This window comes from Dendropsophus ebraccatus, chromosome 4, assembly GCF_027789765.1.
Source record: "Dendropsophus ebraccatus isolate aDenEbr1 chromosome 4, aDenEbr1.pat, whole genome shotgun sequence".
Taxonomy (NCBI): Eukaryota; Metazoa; Chordata; class Amphibia; order Anura; family Hylidae; genus Dendropsophus; species Dendropsophus ebraccatus.
Genome location: NC_091457.1, coordinates 27,813,902 through 27,832,901, shown reverse-complemented (window position 1 = coordinate 27,832,901; position 19,000 = coordinate 27,813,902). Strand labels below are relative to the sequence as shown.

Genomic DNA, 19,000 nt, shown 5'->3' with positions numbered 1-19,000 from the left:
GATGTACAACCAGCTGTCATTATGTGAAAGGAACACTAGAGGCACAAAAAAATAAAATAAAAACCTTTACTCATCCCTAAACTTTCCGCTGTACCAGAACTGCTCTGGTGTCCTGTGCCAAAAGTGCTGCAGTGACATCCCATACAGTGGGCAGAGGACCCTGCAGTCAGGCACCAGTCATGTCATGGCAGCACTTCTGGTGAGGGACATCAGTGCGGTTATTTTTATTATTTTTTTTATTAGTTTTTTTTAAATCTTGGCCTTTTATACCTCACACAACCTGAGGACAGGGGTAGTGCTGGATAACCCCTGTAAGGGGACCCTCTGTCACATTTTATGTCAGTAGGTCTGAAGAGGATGTTGGGAAAATAAAATGTAATATCTGAGCTGCAGTATGAGAACAGATCAGGAAGGAGAATGGCACAGTGTCTAACAAAACTGTGAAGGATCTGCAGACTCTTTATTCTCAAGATCAATGAGGCAGTTCAGCTACATTCATACATTCCTACATTTTCAAGACTGTGTACTATGATCACAATTTTTAAGGGACATTCCCATGTTTCATGATTACGTTCCATGCAGAGTAGATGTACTGCTAACTAAAATGCGGAACTCCTAGCATCATGATTCACGCTGTGTCAGCACAGATTTAAACTGTTTCATGGGTCCCAGCATCATAATGATTTATGATGCAGAGTGTTCCGCATTCCGGTAAGTAGCACAGTATTTGCTGTGCATGGACCATAATTACAGAACAAGGGAATGCCCCCTAATAGTCTGTGTCCATCATTTGTTTTTGTGGAGCCACAAAAGTACAAAGTGTTAAAAAGGAGTAATGGTCACAATGATAACACTAGCTAGAATGGCAGATCTGTATAGTGTGAATAGCCCAAAAGAAATCAGTGGGCCCTTAATTGGGGATCTGCATTTACGGACGGACTTAAAGGGGTACTCCAGCGGGGCGGCACTTTTTCGCTGGGACCGGGGAGGAGGTGGCTGAGGAAAAAGACGCCCACTGACCTCCCCGGTTCCAGCGGCGGGTCCCGCATCGCGGCGCTCCGGTTCCCGGTTGCTTCCCAGTGTCTGACGCGTGCCCGAGACGATACGTCTCAGGTCCGCTCAGCCAGTCAGTGACAGAGGCGGGGAGGTCAGTGGACGTCTTTTCCCTCAGCAACCGGGGAGGTCAGTGGACGTCTTTTCCCTCAGCCACCTTCTCCCCGATCCCAGCAAAAAAGTTCCCCCCCGCTGGAGTACCCCTTTAAGGAACATGTGAATGTAACCTAAAGCCCCTATTCCGGGCAGCCCATGACATATAGCAGCGTCTGCTGACGCCGCTCCAATTCCACAGAGCGACAGCAGCAGATCGCTGCTATATCAGTCGCTTGTTTTTCAAGATGTTGAAAAACAAACAACTGCAACAATCAGCCAACATGAACGATGTCGGCTGATCGTTGCCTTCTATTCTACGGGAAGATTAGTGGCCGTAACAACCGATATCGGCCAAATACACCTGATAATCGTTCCGTGGAATAGGGCCTTAAGACCTTCCGGTTACATGCTGATGTAATATTTTTGAAAAATATGTAATGTACACATTGAGAAGATATTCTGATCTATAATACACCTCTCTTTGACACTTGCCAATGGTACCACTTGCCTCTCATGATCAGACTCTTTAAGAGGTATTCCAGTTTAACAAATATAAGTAATTTATTGTGTAATGAAATGTTATAGAATTTTCCATATACTTTTTGTGTTAATTCCTCCACACGGCTCTATAACCGCACTGCCCTGTGTGTCCATTACATGGCAAGGACCCCTGGTAGTAAACTGTGAAGCTTCCTGGTCAATGATCTTGACAACCAGGAGGACTTGATACAGAGAGTGTGGAAAACTGAATATACCTGCTATGTATTAAACATTGTTACTATGAATCATGTGTACTATTTAGTATAATCCAGACAGAACATGGCACGTCTCCTGCTGTGTCACCTAGCAGCTTATCTTGCTTCTTTTCGCTCTCCTTTACTCTCAAGTGACTCTTTCTGCAACTTCCTCTATACACTCCAGCCCATAAGCAGACGATGATATCACAGAACTTACTCTCCCTTGTGTTCTAACATTTGTGTTGCTTGTATGACACTTGGTTTTAATACTTCTTTTTGCTTTCACTTTTTGTTCTATAACTCTGTATTCAGCTCCTAGTAATAACATGAGTTATTCCTGTGTCATCTAACCAGGCATCTATCCTGTGCATAATCTGCTTTCCATGTATAATCCACCCAATAGGAAAATAGCTGTTTTTGAGTATAACATTTTTCCATTGAGCAAAAAAAAATTGCGGCTTTTTATTGCCCCTTTGTCATGGGCACCACTTTTTTGGGCTTTGCAACAAAGTGCAGGGCTATGACGGCTTCCATAATGTATGCATAAACAATAGTGGGGGAGAGTGTGCAGAGTGCAGGTGAGATGGGTCAGACGCTACACAGGCAGATTTATTAGCATGAATGACTTAATAAATCTACTAAAATGTGTGACAGTGGGATTTTACTGGGGTGGGAGACGCCCCCCCCCCCCCCCCATTCCTTTAAAGGGATTGTCCAACAATTATTATTATTTCAATTATTTTATAATAAATCCAATTGAAAGCTTGTGATGTTTTAGGACAGGGGTAGGGAAACTTGGCTCTCCAGCTGTTGCAAAACTACAATTCCCATCATGCCTGGACAGCCAAAGCTTTAGCCTTGGCTGTCCAGGCCTGATGGGAGTTTTAGTTTTGCAACAGCTGAAGAGCCAAGGTTCCTTACCCCTGTTTTGGGAGATCTAACATTTAATTGTGGGACAACCACCTTCTAAGCATGGAAAAAGTGTATATACATCTGACACTGGGGTCTGAGGAAGAGCCTGGGACTAGCCGCACAGGACATTGTACAATTTATTGATATAGACAGGAATTTCATTTGAATTCACATTTAAGTGTTGAATGCAGCCAGGTAAGACTGTAAGGCTGAGCAGATCATGCGCATAGAGCCCAGGGTAGTGTTTAAAGTGTCACTGTCGTTTACATTTTTTTTGCAGAAATCAATGGTACAGGCGATTTTAAGAAACTTTGTAAGTGGGTTTATTTACCGAAAAATGCATTTTTATCATGAAAAGCAGTTTGAATCTCTCCCCGTCTTCATGGTTCTCTTATGGAGAGGGGAGGGGTGGAGGGGCACAAAAACAGGACAACAAAGAGTTAATTTACACATACATCACCAGGCACCAGTCAGCACTTACCTCTCTGACCTCTGAATACCGGCTTTCACACAGGTTCCGCTGTGTAATCCTTTGTTCCAAGCCCCCCCCCCCCCCCCCCCCTCGGCTCGACTGGTGTAAAAGAGCCGAGATTTCCTGATAGTGAGCAGTGAATGAGAGAGAGGAGGAGGGGGGGGGGGGCTGGGCAAAGTCTTTTTGAATGCAGATAATGGCCTATTTTCCTAATAAACCCAATTACAAAGGTTCTTAAAATCGCCTGTACTATTGATTTCTACAAAAAAAAAAAAAAAAATACAACAGTGACACTTTAACATTGGCACATGGTCACATCCGTACTGTGGCTGCATGTCCCGGGCCCTAAAATTGACAACTTCATAGTGATCTATGATGCTGTTTGGGTCATTAGGCTCTTGTGAAAGAATTCTATCACCATGTGCCCAAAGCACATGGTCGTAATTTTCATCCATGTCACATGGACCCCAAATATATTACTCATACAGCATGGCTTCCATTTAATAATAATTCCAGATTTCTGTAGATGGTGTGTCCTCAGGGACTTGTTTGTGTAACTTTGTAAGGGAAATAGGTGATGCATTCATGATCTGCCGGGATCTTGGTGCAGCTCACCCAGGGGCGCTTGTTGCACTGGTTGGATGACAGTGTGGTAGTTGTCATTCACTTGTCTCTGATCTATTGAGAGCCCTTTCTTCTCTGTCCTTCACTGAAATATAAGACGCTTCTCCAGTCGTGCTGGTCTAACACTTCCGTCTATATTAATAACCTGTCATGGTGATCGCTGGTTCTCGTAGGAGTCTTGTTGGGTTGTTCCCATGTAGTTTCTCCTCTTTAGTAGACTAACTTTCTCTGATATTTCTCCTGTATTCTTAGACTGGCATCTCTTGCAGTGTTTAGTTTTTGTTGTTCTATTAATCTGGCATCTAACCTTTCCTGTTTTGGTGTCTTCAATGTTTAATCTGTTGTTCGCTTTGGTGTGGTTTCCAAAACTGACTCTTTATATACCATGCGACTCCTAGACCTTCTTTACACAATATTTTAGACGCCTGTAAAAGACAACTTGAATTCCAAGCGTTTTCATAAGGAAAACTATACCACTATGTAGATTTTTAAATATTTAGCTGTAGACTTCAAATAGGTTTTCCCATCTCGGTAAATGATGGCATATCACAAAGATACGCCAACACGTTATGATCGGCCTTCTGGGACCCCTGCACATCCGGGAACATAACAGGCTGTCGTTTATTCCTGCCCAGCAGCATTCCCTGCCACCCTTGTGCCAATATATGGTCAAGGAAAGACTAAGGGCCCTATTACACGTGCGAAAAATCGTTAATTCATTTGAATTTAAACTATAATCGTTCTGTGTAATTGCAGGCAACGATCGAAAAATCGTTCGTATATCGTTGATCTTTGATTTAGATCTGAACCTAAAATTATCATTAATCGTTCACTGTAATTCCACGTTCGTTCGCTCAAGTTCCGCATTTTTTCACTAATTGTTCAGTGTAATTGCACATTGTTCATTATTTTTCTGGGATCAGAAGGAATAAACGATCGTAGTAACCGATTATCGTTATGTGTAATATGGTGAACGATTTCAGGTTAACGATAAACAGTCTCGTTTGCGATCGTTAATCGTTAAAAATCGAGCTGTGTAATAGGACCCTAAGGCTACATTCACACATCCATTGTGGACGGAACAAAGGACCAATGCTATTCAATGGCCCCGTTTACACGTACGTTTATGTGTAAGGGGCCGCTATCCGTGCCACAAAAGAAAAGGACATGTTGTAATGTGTACCCCACTTTTGCGGCCCGGATCGCTATGATAATAAAGTTGGATTGTACTACAGATGCACATTCATTGTGTGGGCCGGGTCCGCGGTCGCGGGCTGCACTGTGGGTGTGTGATTATAGCCTAAATTGGCTGCAGCTCTAAATGAGCTCTGCAAAGGGGATTCGCTGGATCATAGGAGTCCCAGAAGTTTGATATCCACTTTTATAAAGTAACGTCTGATTTAAAAAAAAAAAAAAACTGAAAAACACCATAAAAACTACTACTGTGTGTACATTAGGTCTGAAAATCCCCCTATCCATGGGAAGATGCCCTTATACCTATGAGCATCTGGAGGTTTCCTTATGCAGCTTAAGCAGTCAGGCTCTTCCTCTGAGCTCCTTGCATCAAAGCCATCCCCAGCCCCCCCCCCCGCCTGCTCAGCCACTCGCTGCCCACAGCAAAATCCTGTCTCTGCTTTCACTGGCGGACCCAACCATTGTTAAATTAGTTGTACAGCCTTCAGAAATTGATGGCTGATCCATGGGAGCAGGAGAACAACTCCTGGAGCAAGAACTACGGACAGGCACTCCAATGTTTACCTGCAGCTTCATTCATACTTGCAGAGACCATACTGTTTGTAGCGGCAGTGCAGGGTACTGCAGCATTGTCCTAACCTGTGAAAATAAGATTAGTACTCCCTTATATTAATATATGGCTTGAATTGGGTTTTGGAGTAATTGGGGCAAGCGTCTCTGCAGTTTGGGAGCCTAATGGGGAAAGTAAGCTGCTGCTTCTTCTAAAGGAGACTTTCTTCCAGATGCCCATAGAAGATGCGTCTGACTGGAGGTAGCTCCTACACTATCCTGTATCTACAGAAGAGGCTTTATACTGCACACACCTCATACCACATAGTCTGCTCTTTTCATCATATTCTATCTGCCATGCAGACATAGGAGGCTGCTTTTTTTCTTCTGGTTCTGATGTGGAAACCAGTCACTACTATTACTGTACACCACGGCTCCTCTTTTTTTCCCCTCACTTTCCTCTCCTTTCCTCTTCTACAAGGCTTTTTTCTAGCATTGCTTTGCTCTTCATAGCAGTGCAACTGTTCCTTCTTCTTTTTTCCTAGTGAACTTTCTTTGAGAGATTAGTGAGGAAGGGCGTTTGTCAGATTTTTAAGGCTGACCCCCCTGTTTTTTCCGCCTCCTCTCTCCTGTGACCCCCTACAGGCTGATATCCATGAGGATTTTTGCAGCGTCTGCAGAAAGAGCGGACAGTTACTGATGTGCGACACATGTTCACGTGTATACCACCTGGACTGTTTGGAGCCTCCTCTGAAATCCATTCCCAAGGGCATGTGGATATGTCCCAAATGCCAAGACCAGGTACCGTGTGATAGATATAGGAAACAACCCTAATGCAAGCTGTGCCCCCTCCTATCCCCCATTGATTCTTAGTATGGCACAATACTCTATGGAATACAAGGAAACAAGGCTACTAGGAAAGCTTGTATGTAATGGGAGAATGTTATTCCCAAGCAGTTGACATTATATTTAGAGATGAGCGAACCTGGAGCATGCTCGAGTCCATCCGAACCCGAGCTTTCGGCATTTGATTAGCGGTGGCTGCTGAAGTTAGATAAAGCCCTAAGGCTATCTGGAAAACATGGATATAGTCATTGGCTGTATCCATGTTTTCCAGACAACCTTAGAGCTTTATCCAAGTTCAGCAGCCACAGCTAATCAAATGCCAAATGATCGGGATCGGATGGACTCGAACCCGAACCCGGTTCGCTCATCTCTAATTATATTGTGTGCAGCACTGTAATAATTTGTTGGTTTTTTTTACATATGTATGGTGTGTGTTGATCTGCTGAGCAGTATATGGTTAAGTTTGACATTAAATTTAGTGTTTAGCTAGGAATTTAATGGATTCTGTGCAATCTAAATCAGTTACTAGTCAGAAGGGAAATTACTCTATTTATAACACATGAAAATTCCAGTTCGAACCTACAATTATTGTCATGTCTTGAAAGCTGCTGGTTCTCCACATTGAGATCTAGATGGTATAGAGACTTACAGGCAATGTTCTATGGGTAAGAAAGTATGCAAATTATCTCTCAGCAGGAAGAAACTGTCCATCTAGTGTCACCTATGGGTGGCTACCTTGTGAGACAATGTTTGACCCATTAAAGAGCTTACAATGAACAGTTTAACCCCTGAATGAACACTGATGCTACTTTTTACTGCAGTCATTGAATGTAGAGCAGGCCCAAGAGTTGAGCCTACTGTATGTGAAGTTAATGCTGGCTTTATTGTATGGCTGACGCTGGCCTGCAACAGACTTCAGTCCAATCCTGGAAGTTTTACCCTTTTCATCATGGGTGTCCAAACTGCAACCCTATAGACTAATCTTTGGCTGTCTAGGTGTTAGTTTTGCATCAGGTGGAGAGCTGCAAGTTGGACAGCCGTACAGGCAGGAAGGCTGTACTCACAGAGAGGAAATTACACTATACTGAGCAATGCTTCTGCAATGCACTAGACAAAAAGTGGAATGATTTCTTATAAAAGTCCCTTCGAGCAGTAAGCTTCTCAAACTTTTTGTTGATCCATCTTGATGCTGGGGCCTCACCAACAAGCACTTTCTATTATGCAGATACTGCAATGTAGTGCACATAGTATCCCAGAGCAGCACCCAATCAGTATCAGTGCAGAAATAAATAACCCAGCACTGCACTTCATCAATACATACTGTTCCACCTGTATAACCAAACACCATGCTGTACCATTACATACTGCTCCACCTGTATAACCCAACACTATGCTGCACCAATACATACTGTTCCACCTGTATACCTCAACACCATGCTCCACTAATACATAGGTCTAAAACCAGCTCTCTACTTACCTGGCAGTTTTCACACAGACAGGCAGACACACATACAAATATATACAGCAGCACCATCTCCCTTCTTCACCTTCTCTTCTACAGCCACTTTCTCATCTCTTTGAACCCCCCACCCCTCTTCCTTACACACATACCACTTATACATTACCGTAAAGGAGGTTCTTCAGCAGCTCCCCCATGACATCACTGTCCCTTAGGAGTCCCTGCTGTGTGCCGATATCAGACACAGGCAGGAAGACTGCACCTCACAGTTTGAGTGCTGCCCTAGATGGCATTAAAAATGTTGTCCAGGAAAAAATTGGCTTTTCCCCTATCCTCAGCAACCTCTGTACCCCCTGCCGATCTCTTTATCGGGCCTGCTTTGTTATGAATAGATTCACAGCTCTTTCCATTAATCCATAGGCATGAACAGAGCCGGCGAGGCTCGATACGGACATCACCTTCTACTTTTCTCCTATCCTGTCGATAGGCGAAAAGTTAATTTTTCCTGGACAACCTCTTTAACAGAGTTTTAACATACACACACCCTTGTTCAAATTTTTTTTAAAAAAATATAAAAGCAAACAAACATCCTATCTACAAAAACTACTGAGACTCAAAAAAGGTATTACAGTCATCATACTGCACCATAGACCAAAAACAATTATTTGAATCGCCATATTCTGCCCCCTATTACCTTGAGTATACATTTGATATTGCAGTAACGCTAGTGACCTCAGGAATAGAGATGACACATCTGCTGTACTGTAAATGGCAGAATTATTAAATCCCTCAAATTTTCAGAACTGCGGGATATATTTATTTTTTTTTTAATTTCAGCCGACAAATAGTTTTATTTCTGTACCGCTGTGTAATTTATGTAAAAATGGACCAAACCCTCCAGTGTCTCTGTATGTGGACAAGTAATGGTTACAGTTCCATAATGACTGCAGCAAGTGACTGCATTGTGAGGGGTACATGTGCGTCCCCCCCAAATGTGTTTATTGCTAAAAGTTGGAATTTAGTTTCTGATAATAATAAAGCAGAATGTTATGAAGCTATTTCATGGTCTTGGTCAATTAGATATAAATTGCGGTGTAAGGCTACATTCCCACTACAGAGGTTCCGTGGAAATCACGGCCGTTGTTTCAATGGCCATGATTTCCACGGAACTTACATAGTGCTGCAGGCTGAAGGGAACCCGAGCGTAGTGTATACACATGGTATACACTCCGTCCCTAGCCGCGACGTAGAAAACTGACATGTCAGTTTTCTGCAGCCGCTATTGATTGAATAGCGTCCGCAGAAAACCTTGTGAGTGCACACCGCTTGCTCGCTCCATAGTGTGCAGTGGGGAGTTCTGATGCGGGCGCGTACGGATGCACCCGCATCAGAACTGAGCGGTGCTAAAGATGATTTGTTCTGAGACCGGAACGGCCGGTCTCGTACGCAATCTGAACATAGCCTAATCCTGTAAGGCGGCTTTTTGGTGGAGTTGTCATTGGAAACCATTTTCCTATTGATAGAGATGATGTTTTTTTTTTAGCTTGTTACTAGTTCTGGGTGGTAAATGGATGGTAAAGCTGAAAAGGGAAAGTCTGGCTATCTAACGTTAAAGGGGTTCTTTCGACATGTAGGTTTTTTTTTTTATCCAAAAGAAGGTAGAAGCTCCCAGCTCCGTAAAAACTTGTATCTTTATTACGAATGCATCTTAAAATAACAAACAAATAAAAGCATAGCAGCGCCGACACGTTGCGAGGTGTAACCTCTTAATCATGGCCATGATTAAGAGGTTACACCTCGCAACGCGTCGGCGCTGCTATGCTTTTATTTGTTTGTTATTTTAAGATGCATTCGTAATAAAGATACAAGTTTTTACGGAGCTGGGAGCTTCTACCTTCTTTTGGATTTCGAACGGGTAACGGCCCGCCATATCACTCTACGTGCTCCTAACCTGGAGAGAGTTCAGAGCACATGCATCACGCTGAAGGGGTGAGCTGATTCCATATTTCTTTTGTTTTTTTTTAATACATAAATTGCTAGGGTTGCTAAAAACATAATAAACAACCTGTACCCAGAACAGAAAAGGTGTAGGTACCTAACAAATTTTACAGAGATAGAAAAATGTAGACAGCGCCATTCCTGTCCTTAGTTCTGTGTTCGTGTGTGTGTAGTATTGCAGCTTGGCTCTATGAAAGTGAATGGAGCCAAGTTACAATATCACAGACAACCTGAGGACAGGTGTAGCGCTGTTTTTAGAAGAAAGCAGCCATGTTTTTTTAATCCTGGATAACCCAAGTTTACCAGGGAGCATAGAGAGGTGGAGAGTTGAAGGTGTATTGGCGACCTCTTCTCCTGTGATCGGCTGCCCTGTTCCTGAAATTTTTCACAGGGGGACTGTGATTGTATCTCAATCCAGATTCCTAATGGTGTGTTTACACGAAACGATAATTGGCCCGATCGTACGATTAACGATGTCGGAGTAACAATTTTTTTTCATAAGATCAGCGTTTATACGGTACGATATATCGTACGGAAAATTCGTTTTGCGATCGTTTTGTGATCCTTAAGCCTATCTCACACATTGGTTAAATCGGCGAACAAATGTTCACACGGAACGATCTGCGAATTTTTTGCGAACGACGATTTGAGAACAAGTTGAAAGATCAAAATGAACGATTTCTCGTTCGTCGTTTGATCGTTCGCTGCGTTTACACGCACGATTATCGCTCGAATTCGATCGTTATCGCTCAAATTCGCGCGATAATCGTTACGTGTAAACGCACCATAAGATCGTTGTATGATTTAATGTTGCCTATATCCTTTACACCAGTGCTTCTCAATTCCACTCCTCAGGCCTCACCAACAAGTCACGTTTTGAGGATTTCCCGAACAAAGGACACCTGTGATAATACCTGATGCACTGAGTATAATTATATCACCTGTGAAATACTAAGGAAATCCTCAAAACATGACCTGTTGGTGAAGCCTGAGGACTGGAATTGAGAAGCACTGGTCTAGGCCACAGGGGGGAGTTGGTCTCCTAAAATATCCAGATACTTTTGGACTGTTACTTTAACTTGGAGGATGACTATCGGACCAAAAGAGTGCCATGATATAGCCGCCCAAACCATAAAGGGACATCTGCCATGTTTAACAGTAGCTTTATATTATAACAGTCATGGGCATAGAAGTTATTAGGAAATATGTGGGAATGTAATACTTATGTTTTAGGAACGCTCCTCAGGTACAGGGCAGAGGCATTACATGAAACTCTGCTGCCGCCTAAATGTGTGCTGTTTATTATACTAGTGCCATCTTATGTGGCAGAGAAGCTGTTTAGGGCATGCCAGGCATTGGGCCAGGTGCAGGTGAGGTCTTTGCATTCCCTATAACTACATATCGGGTTAGTAGTCCATTGTGGATAGCAAGGACTGTTACCTTGACATTTTATTACAAGAAAACTGGAGAATAGGGTTCCCTAACCTGTGGTTGTCTGTCTGATGGGAGTTGTAGTTTTCCACCAGCTGGAGAACTGTAGGTTGTAAATATAAATTATAAGGACTGTAAATGTAAAACCTGCTATCGATGTTGAATGCCAGGTCACATGATCAGTATGGACAAAGGTTATTTGGGAATTAGTGATTTGTTGCAGTGTTACATTGAGATCAGGGTGGTTGTCTTCTTGTTGCCGCTCAAATGTCTAGTGGTTTCAGGCCCACTTTATTGTATGGTGTTCTGGCTCTGAATGTTGAGATCCATCTTGAATGTTTATTTTCCAGGAACTTCCAGATATGTTGTCCGATCTAGTTTATAAATCTTTGCAGCTAAAATACTTCCCTGATGCATCCCTGGTACCAAAATGGTCTGATATGAAGATACGAAGCTTAGAGTTTATATATTTATATATATATATATATATATATATATATATATATATATATATATATATACACAGTATATATACTGTATGTATTAAGATACTTTGACTCTTTTTGCCATTCATTAAATAACTTTATTTTTATTTTTCCAGATGCTGAAAAAAGAGGAAGCGATCCCATGGCCGGGGACATTAGCCATTGTTCACTCATATATAGCGTATAAAGCAGGTAGGTGATATGTATCCTGATCACATCACAGCTCAGCAGCTACAAACAGCTCCACTGATGGCCTGAGGCCGAGAACGTTACTCACATGAAAGCCTAGCAGTAACATTAAAGGGGTTTTGTACTGTAGTAAGTAATGCCGCTGATCCTGCCAATCCTCAGAACGAGGGAGATGTTGTGCTCCTTCCATATTGTTCCAGTGAACGCACAGCGCTGTGTTGTATCTGTAACTTTTTTCTCTTTTTAAATTTTTTTTGTTTTGTTACAGCTATTTGCTATTTACCAGTCACTGTACAGTCCTAGCTTAAAAAGTATTACTTTGAGTGATCTTCAACTTGTGGTTGTGGAACTACAACTGCACAAGCAACAGCTATGCTGGGGGTTGTAGTCTTACAACAGTTGGAGGCACACAGGCTGGAGAGTAAGGCTGCATTCACACGTTCCGTGTTCCGCACTGAACACGGACGTGGAATGCCTGTAACGCAGTCTCCCCCGCCCGGGCAGCATTTGTGATAAGATGCTGGGAGCGGGGGAACTGTACAGATATGCGCTGCGCTGTAATGACAGAGCCGCTACTTCGTTACAGCGCAGCAAATATCTGTACAGTCCCCCCTCTCCCAGCATCTAATTACAGATGCTGCCCGGGCGGGGGAGACTGCGTTACAGGCATTCCACGTCCGTGTTAAGTGCGGAACACGGAACGTGTTAATGCAGCCTAATTCTTTTAAAGTACCTGTGAACATTAATGAAAGTCTGGAGAATATGGAGGTGACGCATTTTTGCTTTTCTCGGCCAGATTTCTTCAAATCTATTGATTTCGAGAGCTTGCAATAAAAAAAAGAAAATGTCACCTAACAATTGGGTTATTATATTGTATTGTGTTCTGCCTGCATGCGGATAATTGTGAACAAGATAAAGTCTATGGGAGTGAACATATGTATTGTACCGTTTACACATGGCCAGTCTCACCGCCAACCTTTCTTGTATTGTTTTAAAGCAAAAGAAGAAGAAAAGCAGAAACTACTCAAGTGGAGCACAGACCTGAAACAGGAGCGAGAGCAACTAGAGCAGAAAGTAAAACAACTCAGCAACTCTATAACGGTGAGTACAGCGGTGCACTATGTGAGAGGGTGATGTGCAGATCCGGCATATCCATGGGCCACATATAAAGAGATGGCTTATGTACTTCATATTACATTGCTGGTAAGGGGCTGGTTTGCCAGGCTAAACATAAATCTGATATCCAGAGCTTATCAGTCACTGATTGGTGGGTGCTGACACCCGGAACTCTCAACAATCAGCTGTTCAGTGACCACACTACATAGTGAATGGACTAGAAGAAATTGGCTCCAGTCACTGTGTAGCGGTGGTGACCTGAGAGCTGCAGCTCCGCTCCCATTTACAGCTGAGCTGCAGTAACCAGGTCCGGCCACTGCACACTGAATGGAGAGAACTGCTTCCGGCCCTGTACACTGTGTGAAATCTTTTAATGGTTGGAAAATCAATGCTTGTTGAGCAGCAGACAATTGCATGGTTGGGGATAATGTGGCGCTTTGTGTTTTCTAGAAATGCATGGAAATGAAGAACAGCATCTTGTCCCGGCAGAAAGACATGCACAGCTCTCTGGACAAAGTGAAACGTCTTATCCGGCTCATTCAGGATATAGACCTCACCAAACCTATTAACTCAGAGGTGACCTCTAACCACAGCCAGGACTGCACCGCTACTGCCAACAGCCCCCCTCCTGACCCCAACCCAGTCACAGCCTCCTTTCCATCACCCAACTGTGTCCAGAACTGCAACCAGGCAGAAGAGACTAAGTGACCCCTTTGTTCTCAGCAAGGGTTTTCTGAAAAGATAAGCCGCGTCTGAACGGTTCCTGGGAGAGACTGGACCATAACCATGTTACATCCCAGGACAGAGACGTAAGCACTGGAGTTTTGCCAATCAACCTTTTATTCTGTGTGTTCCACGTGTGAGCTGGCGCGTCCTGCCAGCACCATGCCAAGTGACAAATAGAAACAAATCTTTAACTTTACTCTCTATCTTACACCAGTGTGTGCCTGCAGCAGCCTCCGCAGCAACCATAGATATCAATCTTTATTTTTTTCTTCTTTCTTTGCTATTTTCTTAAAGGTGGATGTGTGGACACGGTGGGCTTCTGAAAACTCCTCCTGTATACTTTTTATGTTGTGATGAGGGGGGAGGGGGCGTACATACCAGTCCAAAGACTAGGAAATTTCCCCTGTCTACTAAACTCAGTGTGATGTACCAAAAAAAGGAAAAAAAAATCTACAAAATATATTCTTCTCATATTAATGCCTGGCAGCAGAAGGTGAAGGGAGCTGGGAGGGGGTGGGAGGGAAGGATGTTTAGTCAGTATTTATGATCATTTATGATAGTTCCTGGCGGGGGTGCCGAGCGACCTGTCTTATAAATGCTGCATTCCATAGTAGAGTATGGAATGAATGCCCATCTCTGCATCATGGTGTAGAAGTAGCTGTTTGTTTCTTTGTTTTTTTTAATATGTGCCAGCATCTCCATAAGAAATGGAAATTTGGTAATTTACCACCAAATTATTATTCATTGCATTCATTAAAAAATTGCATAAAAAAAAAAAAAAATTACAAAAAAAAAAAATCCATGCAGAAGTATTAGCAAAGCAGAGTAGGCTTTGTGGGTTTCGGATGCACCTCACGGGAACACGAGTCGTGTGTTGTCTCCTGACAAGTTTATGACACTACAGATATTGCGGCGGTGATGGCGCCGCTTAGCCCATGTGTTCCGTAGATATAGCGGGCAGACGATAAAATGCAGATAGGATACTGAGAGACTGTGAATACCTGAGGGTAATTTTTTTTATCTTTTTTTTTATTTTAATTTTTTTGCTTTGGTTTTATGCGACATGAGGAGGCCCAGGTACCGAATATTGCAAACATGTCTTCCTAGTGTCAGTAGAATGGCGAAACAAGACTTCTCGTGCATGTCTACACATTACTGACTGTAGAAGGAGCCCATGTGCTGCAGTGGTTCATTGCAACCCATTCAGATATATACAGCCTCCCTGTATGTAGGTGCAGCACATCCCAGCATCTGATATCATGTATCCAGCAGGACCTCATTGTTAGGATGTCATCTGATGGGAGCCTATCCTGATGTCTTTTATAAGCATTTGTACAACGTCTTGGATGTGCCGAGTTAGAGTCCCCCCCTAATAATGTCAGGATTAGAAGACATGATCTTCGTTCTGTTACTTAGGCAGCAGAGTTGTGGGTTGGGTGTGTTGTTGTCTCTCAGCTCAACCTGGGCATATGCACCTTTACTTGTCCACTTAGCTGGAATAGAGACAAATGGTGACATCAATAAAAGAAAGAAATATGTGTCTGTATATGATCAAAATATCATAATATGTCAAAATTCAGGACCGCAGAGATTTTAAGTTGTACCACAAGGATGGTATATAAGAAAAACAATCACTTCAACAGGTAAAATGTAGATCACCATAGACCATATTAGTGAGTCTATAACACAGTGGGGGAGAACTTCTGTCTATAATAGTTAGACACATAATCTTACGGGCCTATTAAACGAAGCGATTTTTAACGATAAACGAACGCAAACAGGAGCATATGGGAACGACCTGAAATCCGTCACCATAACACACAGAACGATAGTGGTTAGCTACTACCGTCTTTTACTCCTCCTTATCCCAGCTAAAGAACAAACGATGTGAATATTTAGAGAATGATTAACAATGATTTTAAAACATGCGATCAATGACACACAAACGACTTTTCGATCGTTGCCGGTATTTACACGAAACGATTATCGTTTAAATTTGAATGGTATAACGCCCCATGTAATAGGGCCCCTACACAAGACAGTAAAAAAGGCGTAAGAGTTATCACTTGGTGAGTTTGGCAAATCATAGATTGTGCAGACTGAGTTTAGTTGGCTTACTTTATGCCAAAATCTTGGCGCTGGAGGTCGTGACCAAACCGTGCCCCCTTTCCTGCTTAATCACCCTCCTAATGTATTACACCCCCTTGGTGAATGAGGTACAAATATGTCTACAAACATAGTGACTATGGTGCAAGTCATGTAACTCAAGCTAGCACCTGCAATAGTAAATCTGCCTCAACTAAGCTCCCCCTAGTGGTGGTTGTAGGCAGACAGAATTTTAATATTTCGTGTGAATGGATTTGGGGAGTTTAAGAAATACGGCACCAACCATGATCATAATAACACTTTCATATTGTATAGTTATAATTTCACAAATGTCATAGAGGCATTTCCAAAGTTATCATAAAGGACGGGGGGCGATCTATGTGTTAAGACCCCAGCTGATCGCCAGGAGAAGCGCTGGGCTGAGCTCCAATCCCTGGCTTGCTGCTGGAGATGGATCTTATAGTAAGGGAGCATTCACACTGAGGAATCTTGGCTGAGAAGTTCCCACAGATTCCGCCGGTCCCATAGACTCCATTCTATGGTCAGCCAGATTCTGTTGTCCGCCCAAAGAATTGGCATGTCAGGTCTGTGGAGCTGTCCCCTGTAGTGAGACAATGAGAGCAGCCAGCTGCAGAGTGAAGCTCAGAGCCCAGTGATTCTCCTGGCTCGATGTAACCATCGGTAAGAAGATCTAAACACCCAGATTTTAACCAACCAAACACTTTCAGTCAGTCCAGACATTACATGTGATAAACAGTAAATTGGTCAGCGCCCATTCATCATTTTCTGTCCCTAATCTATCATCTGGGGTCTTCCTATGGTGCAGTTACTCATGGTCCAAAAGTTAAAAAAAAATCCCATGGCCCCTTTGAATGCCTCATGCTCTCTCACCCCCGTGCTATGCAGTTTTTGCCTACAGCTTTTTCATTGTGCTGATTTTTAGTTTACATTGAATACATTCAATACCAGAAGTTAATGCTGTGAAACCTTCGGGCATATATAAAACACTAAAGGAGTAGTAGTGAGGTGGCCCAGAGTGTAGGATATTTCTACACGGACTATAAAATGTCATCATTTATCCTTTAATTTTATTCCTCTTTGATTTGCATGCAGCTATAACCCAGGACACTACTATGTAGACAGGTGAGAAAGACCATTTCAGCTCCCACTGTATGGATCTATCAGTTTGCTAGGTTTTGGCCAAAGGTAGTTTGCTGGCTGCAGGTAACTGCGCTTTAGGTTGTTGCTTCTCCATCATCCTCGACCTAGGTGAAGTCCTATAAAGCAATGAAGTCCCACTATGAGAACTCCCCACAGGAATAGATGCAGTGAGCACGCTCCAAAGTGCCTTATTGCATTCCCCTATCATTGCAGGTTTCTCTGTGCATGCGTAGGTAATAACGTGGATCATTTCTGTTGTCCGCACACGCCCAGCGCTTCTAGCAAATAGTAGAGGATTTACTTGAACATGGCTTGCTTTTTTTTTTTTTATAATTTATTTTTGAATACAGGTGGTTGATTTCACAGGATGTAAGTGTGCACACACATAAGTGTTACATGGCAGACAAAGCAACTGCATGGGGACCTCCATGGTGGTGTGAGATTCTTAAAGGGACAAAAAAATTTGTCAGTCTCCTATATTAAGCAGGGGTGGGGTTTATAATGTCTATAGTGGACTAAGTAGCAGAAATAGATAATGTTAGAACCATAGCTTCCATCTTAATCGTGGTTGGACAGAGCCCCCGTGGGGTCCCAGTGTCTTGGCAGTAAACATAAGCCTTGCTTAACAACAAATGAAAGAGTAACATAAAAAATGTTGGTGTTTTATAAGTGTCCCTTTAAGGCGTCCCTTTTACATACAGTACACATAATCTAGTATATACTGTCTGACTCCATTGATATAAACCTGCGTTCCTTATCCTGTGACGCTCCAGCTGTTGCAAAACAGCCTTTAGCCTAAAGTGTGGGAGTTGTAGTTTTGCAGCAGCTGGAAAGCATCAGATAGGTAACACCAATATTTGCTGAATATTGCCCCATATGACAACTATTTTATAAGGATATAAATGTCCCATGTATATGTACATCCTTTGAACCATATCATGTTTTTATGGGGTGATCCAGGGACCATGGTGATTTCCGCTGGCAGCTCCGCCTTACTGCGGCTGTATAACAATTGTGGACATGTCGGCTCTTAGTGGTAGCTTCTCTTAATGCAGTGTTAAAGGGGCAGTTCTCCTTCTGTCCTATCAAAGTCTCCTTCCCAATTTTAAATGTAAGGGCTCTCTATGGATCATCTTTTTTTTTTTCTTTCTTAGTCAGCAAGCGTAAGTTTTCCCTGTGCGTTTATGACCTAGAACCAAGCAGTGCCCAAGGGTATACGTGCCCCTTTCTACATGTGAGCAGTATCTCTAACCTCAGTATCCCACCCACCCCACGTTTTGCTTCGGATCTCCCCGACCTTGTTTACATTGCAGTAGCCCCCTCCCCTTTTTTATTTTCCTGTTCTCACCCTAGGAGCAATAGTTATTAATAATACAGAAAACTTCCAGATAGTGTCTGGTATACGTATACTCACACTCTGCTCTGTGAGGAAACACTCACATCTCTTGTGCTGCATTTTAGGGTAAAAAAATAAATAAATAAGAATAAAAAAATAATAATAATCCGTCAAATGTCAATATCATAATTAAGAAAATATTGTAACATACCTTTTTTCTATAGAAAAAAAAATGTATAATTAAGTTTTCGTATGACATTGAGAGGCGTTCCTTATCTATTGTAACGGGAACTTTTTTTCATTTGTATTTTTTTTTTCTTTTTGTTTTTATTTTTTTTAAATATACATTATATTTTTTTCCAGGCCCGATGGTAGTGAACTGCAAATACTCTGCCTTCTCTGTAAAATTGGAAGTCTGTGTTTTCAGTTTTGGTAAAACTGTGCTTAGAGTTTAGGGAACTGGTAGGGTGGGAGGGAGGGGGGGCGAACACAGAGCGTCTGATCAATTTG

At 42.6% G+C, this 19,000-nt stretch overlaps 1 protein-coding gene across 1 annotated transcript in view; it reads left to right on the top strand.

Annotated features, from left to right (window-relative positions):
• Nucleotides 1-18,953, top strand: part of PHF21A (PHD finger protein 21A) — a 70,018-nt gene extending 51,065 nt beyond the window's left edge. The window contains exons 14-17 of the mRNA XM_069965341.1: nt 6,283-6,438; nt 11,973-12,048; nt 13,043-13,146; nt 13,612-18,953. Coding sequence (XP_069821442.1) covers nt 6,283-6,438; nt 11,973-12,048; nt 13,043-13,146; nt 13,612-13,869 — 594 coding nt within the window. The 3' untranslated portion in view covers nt 13,870-18,953. The remainder of the gene's footprint in view (nt 1-6,282; nt 6,439-11,972; nt 12,049-13,042; nt 13,147-13,611) is intronic.
• Nucleotides 18,954-19,000: the final 47 nt, after the last annotated feature.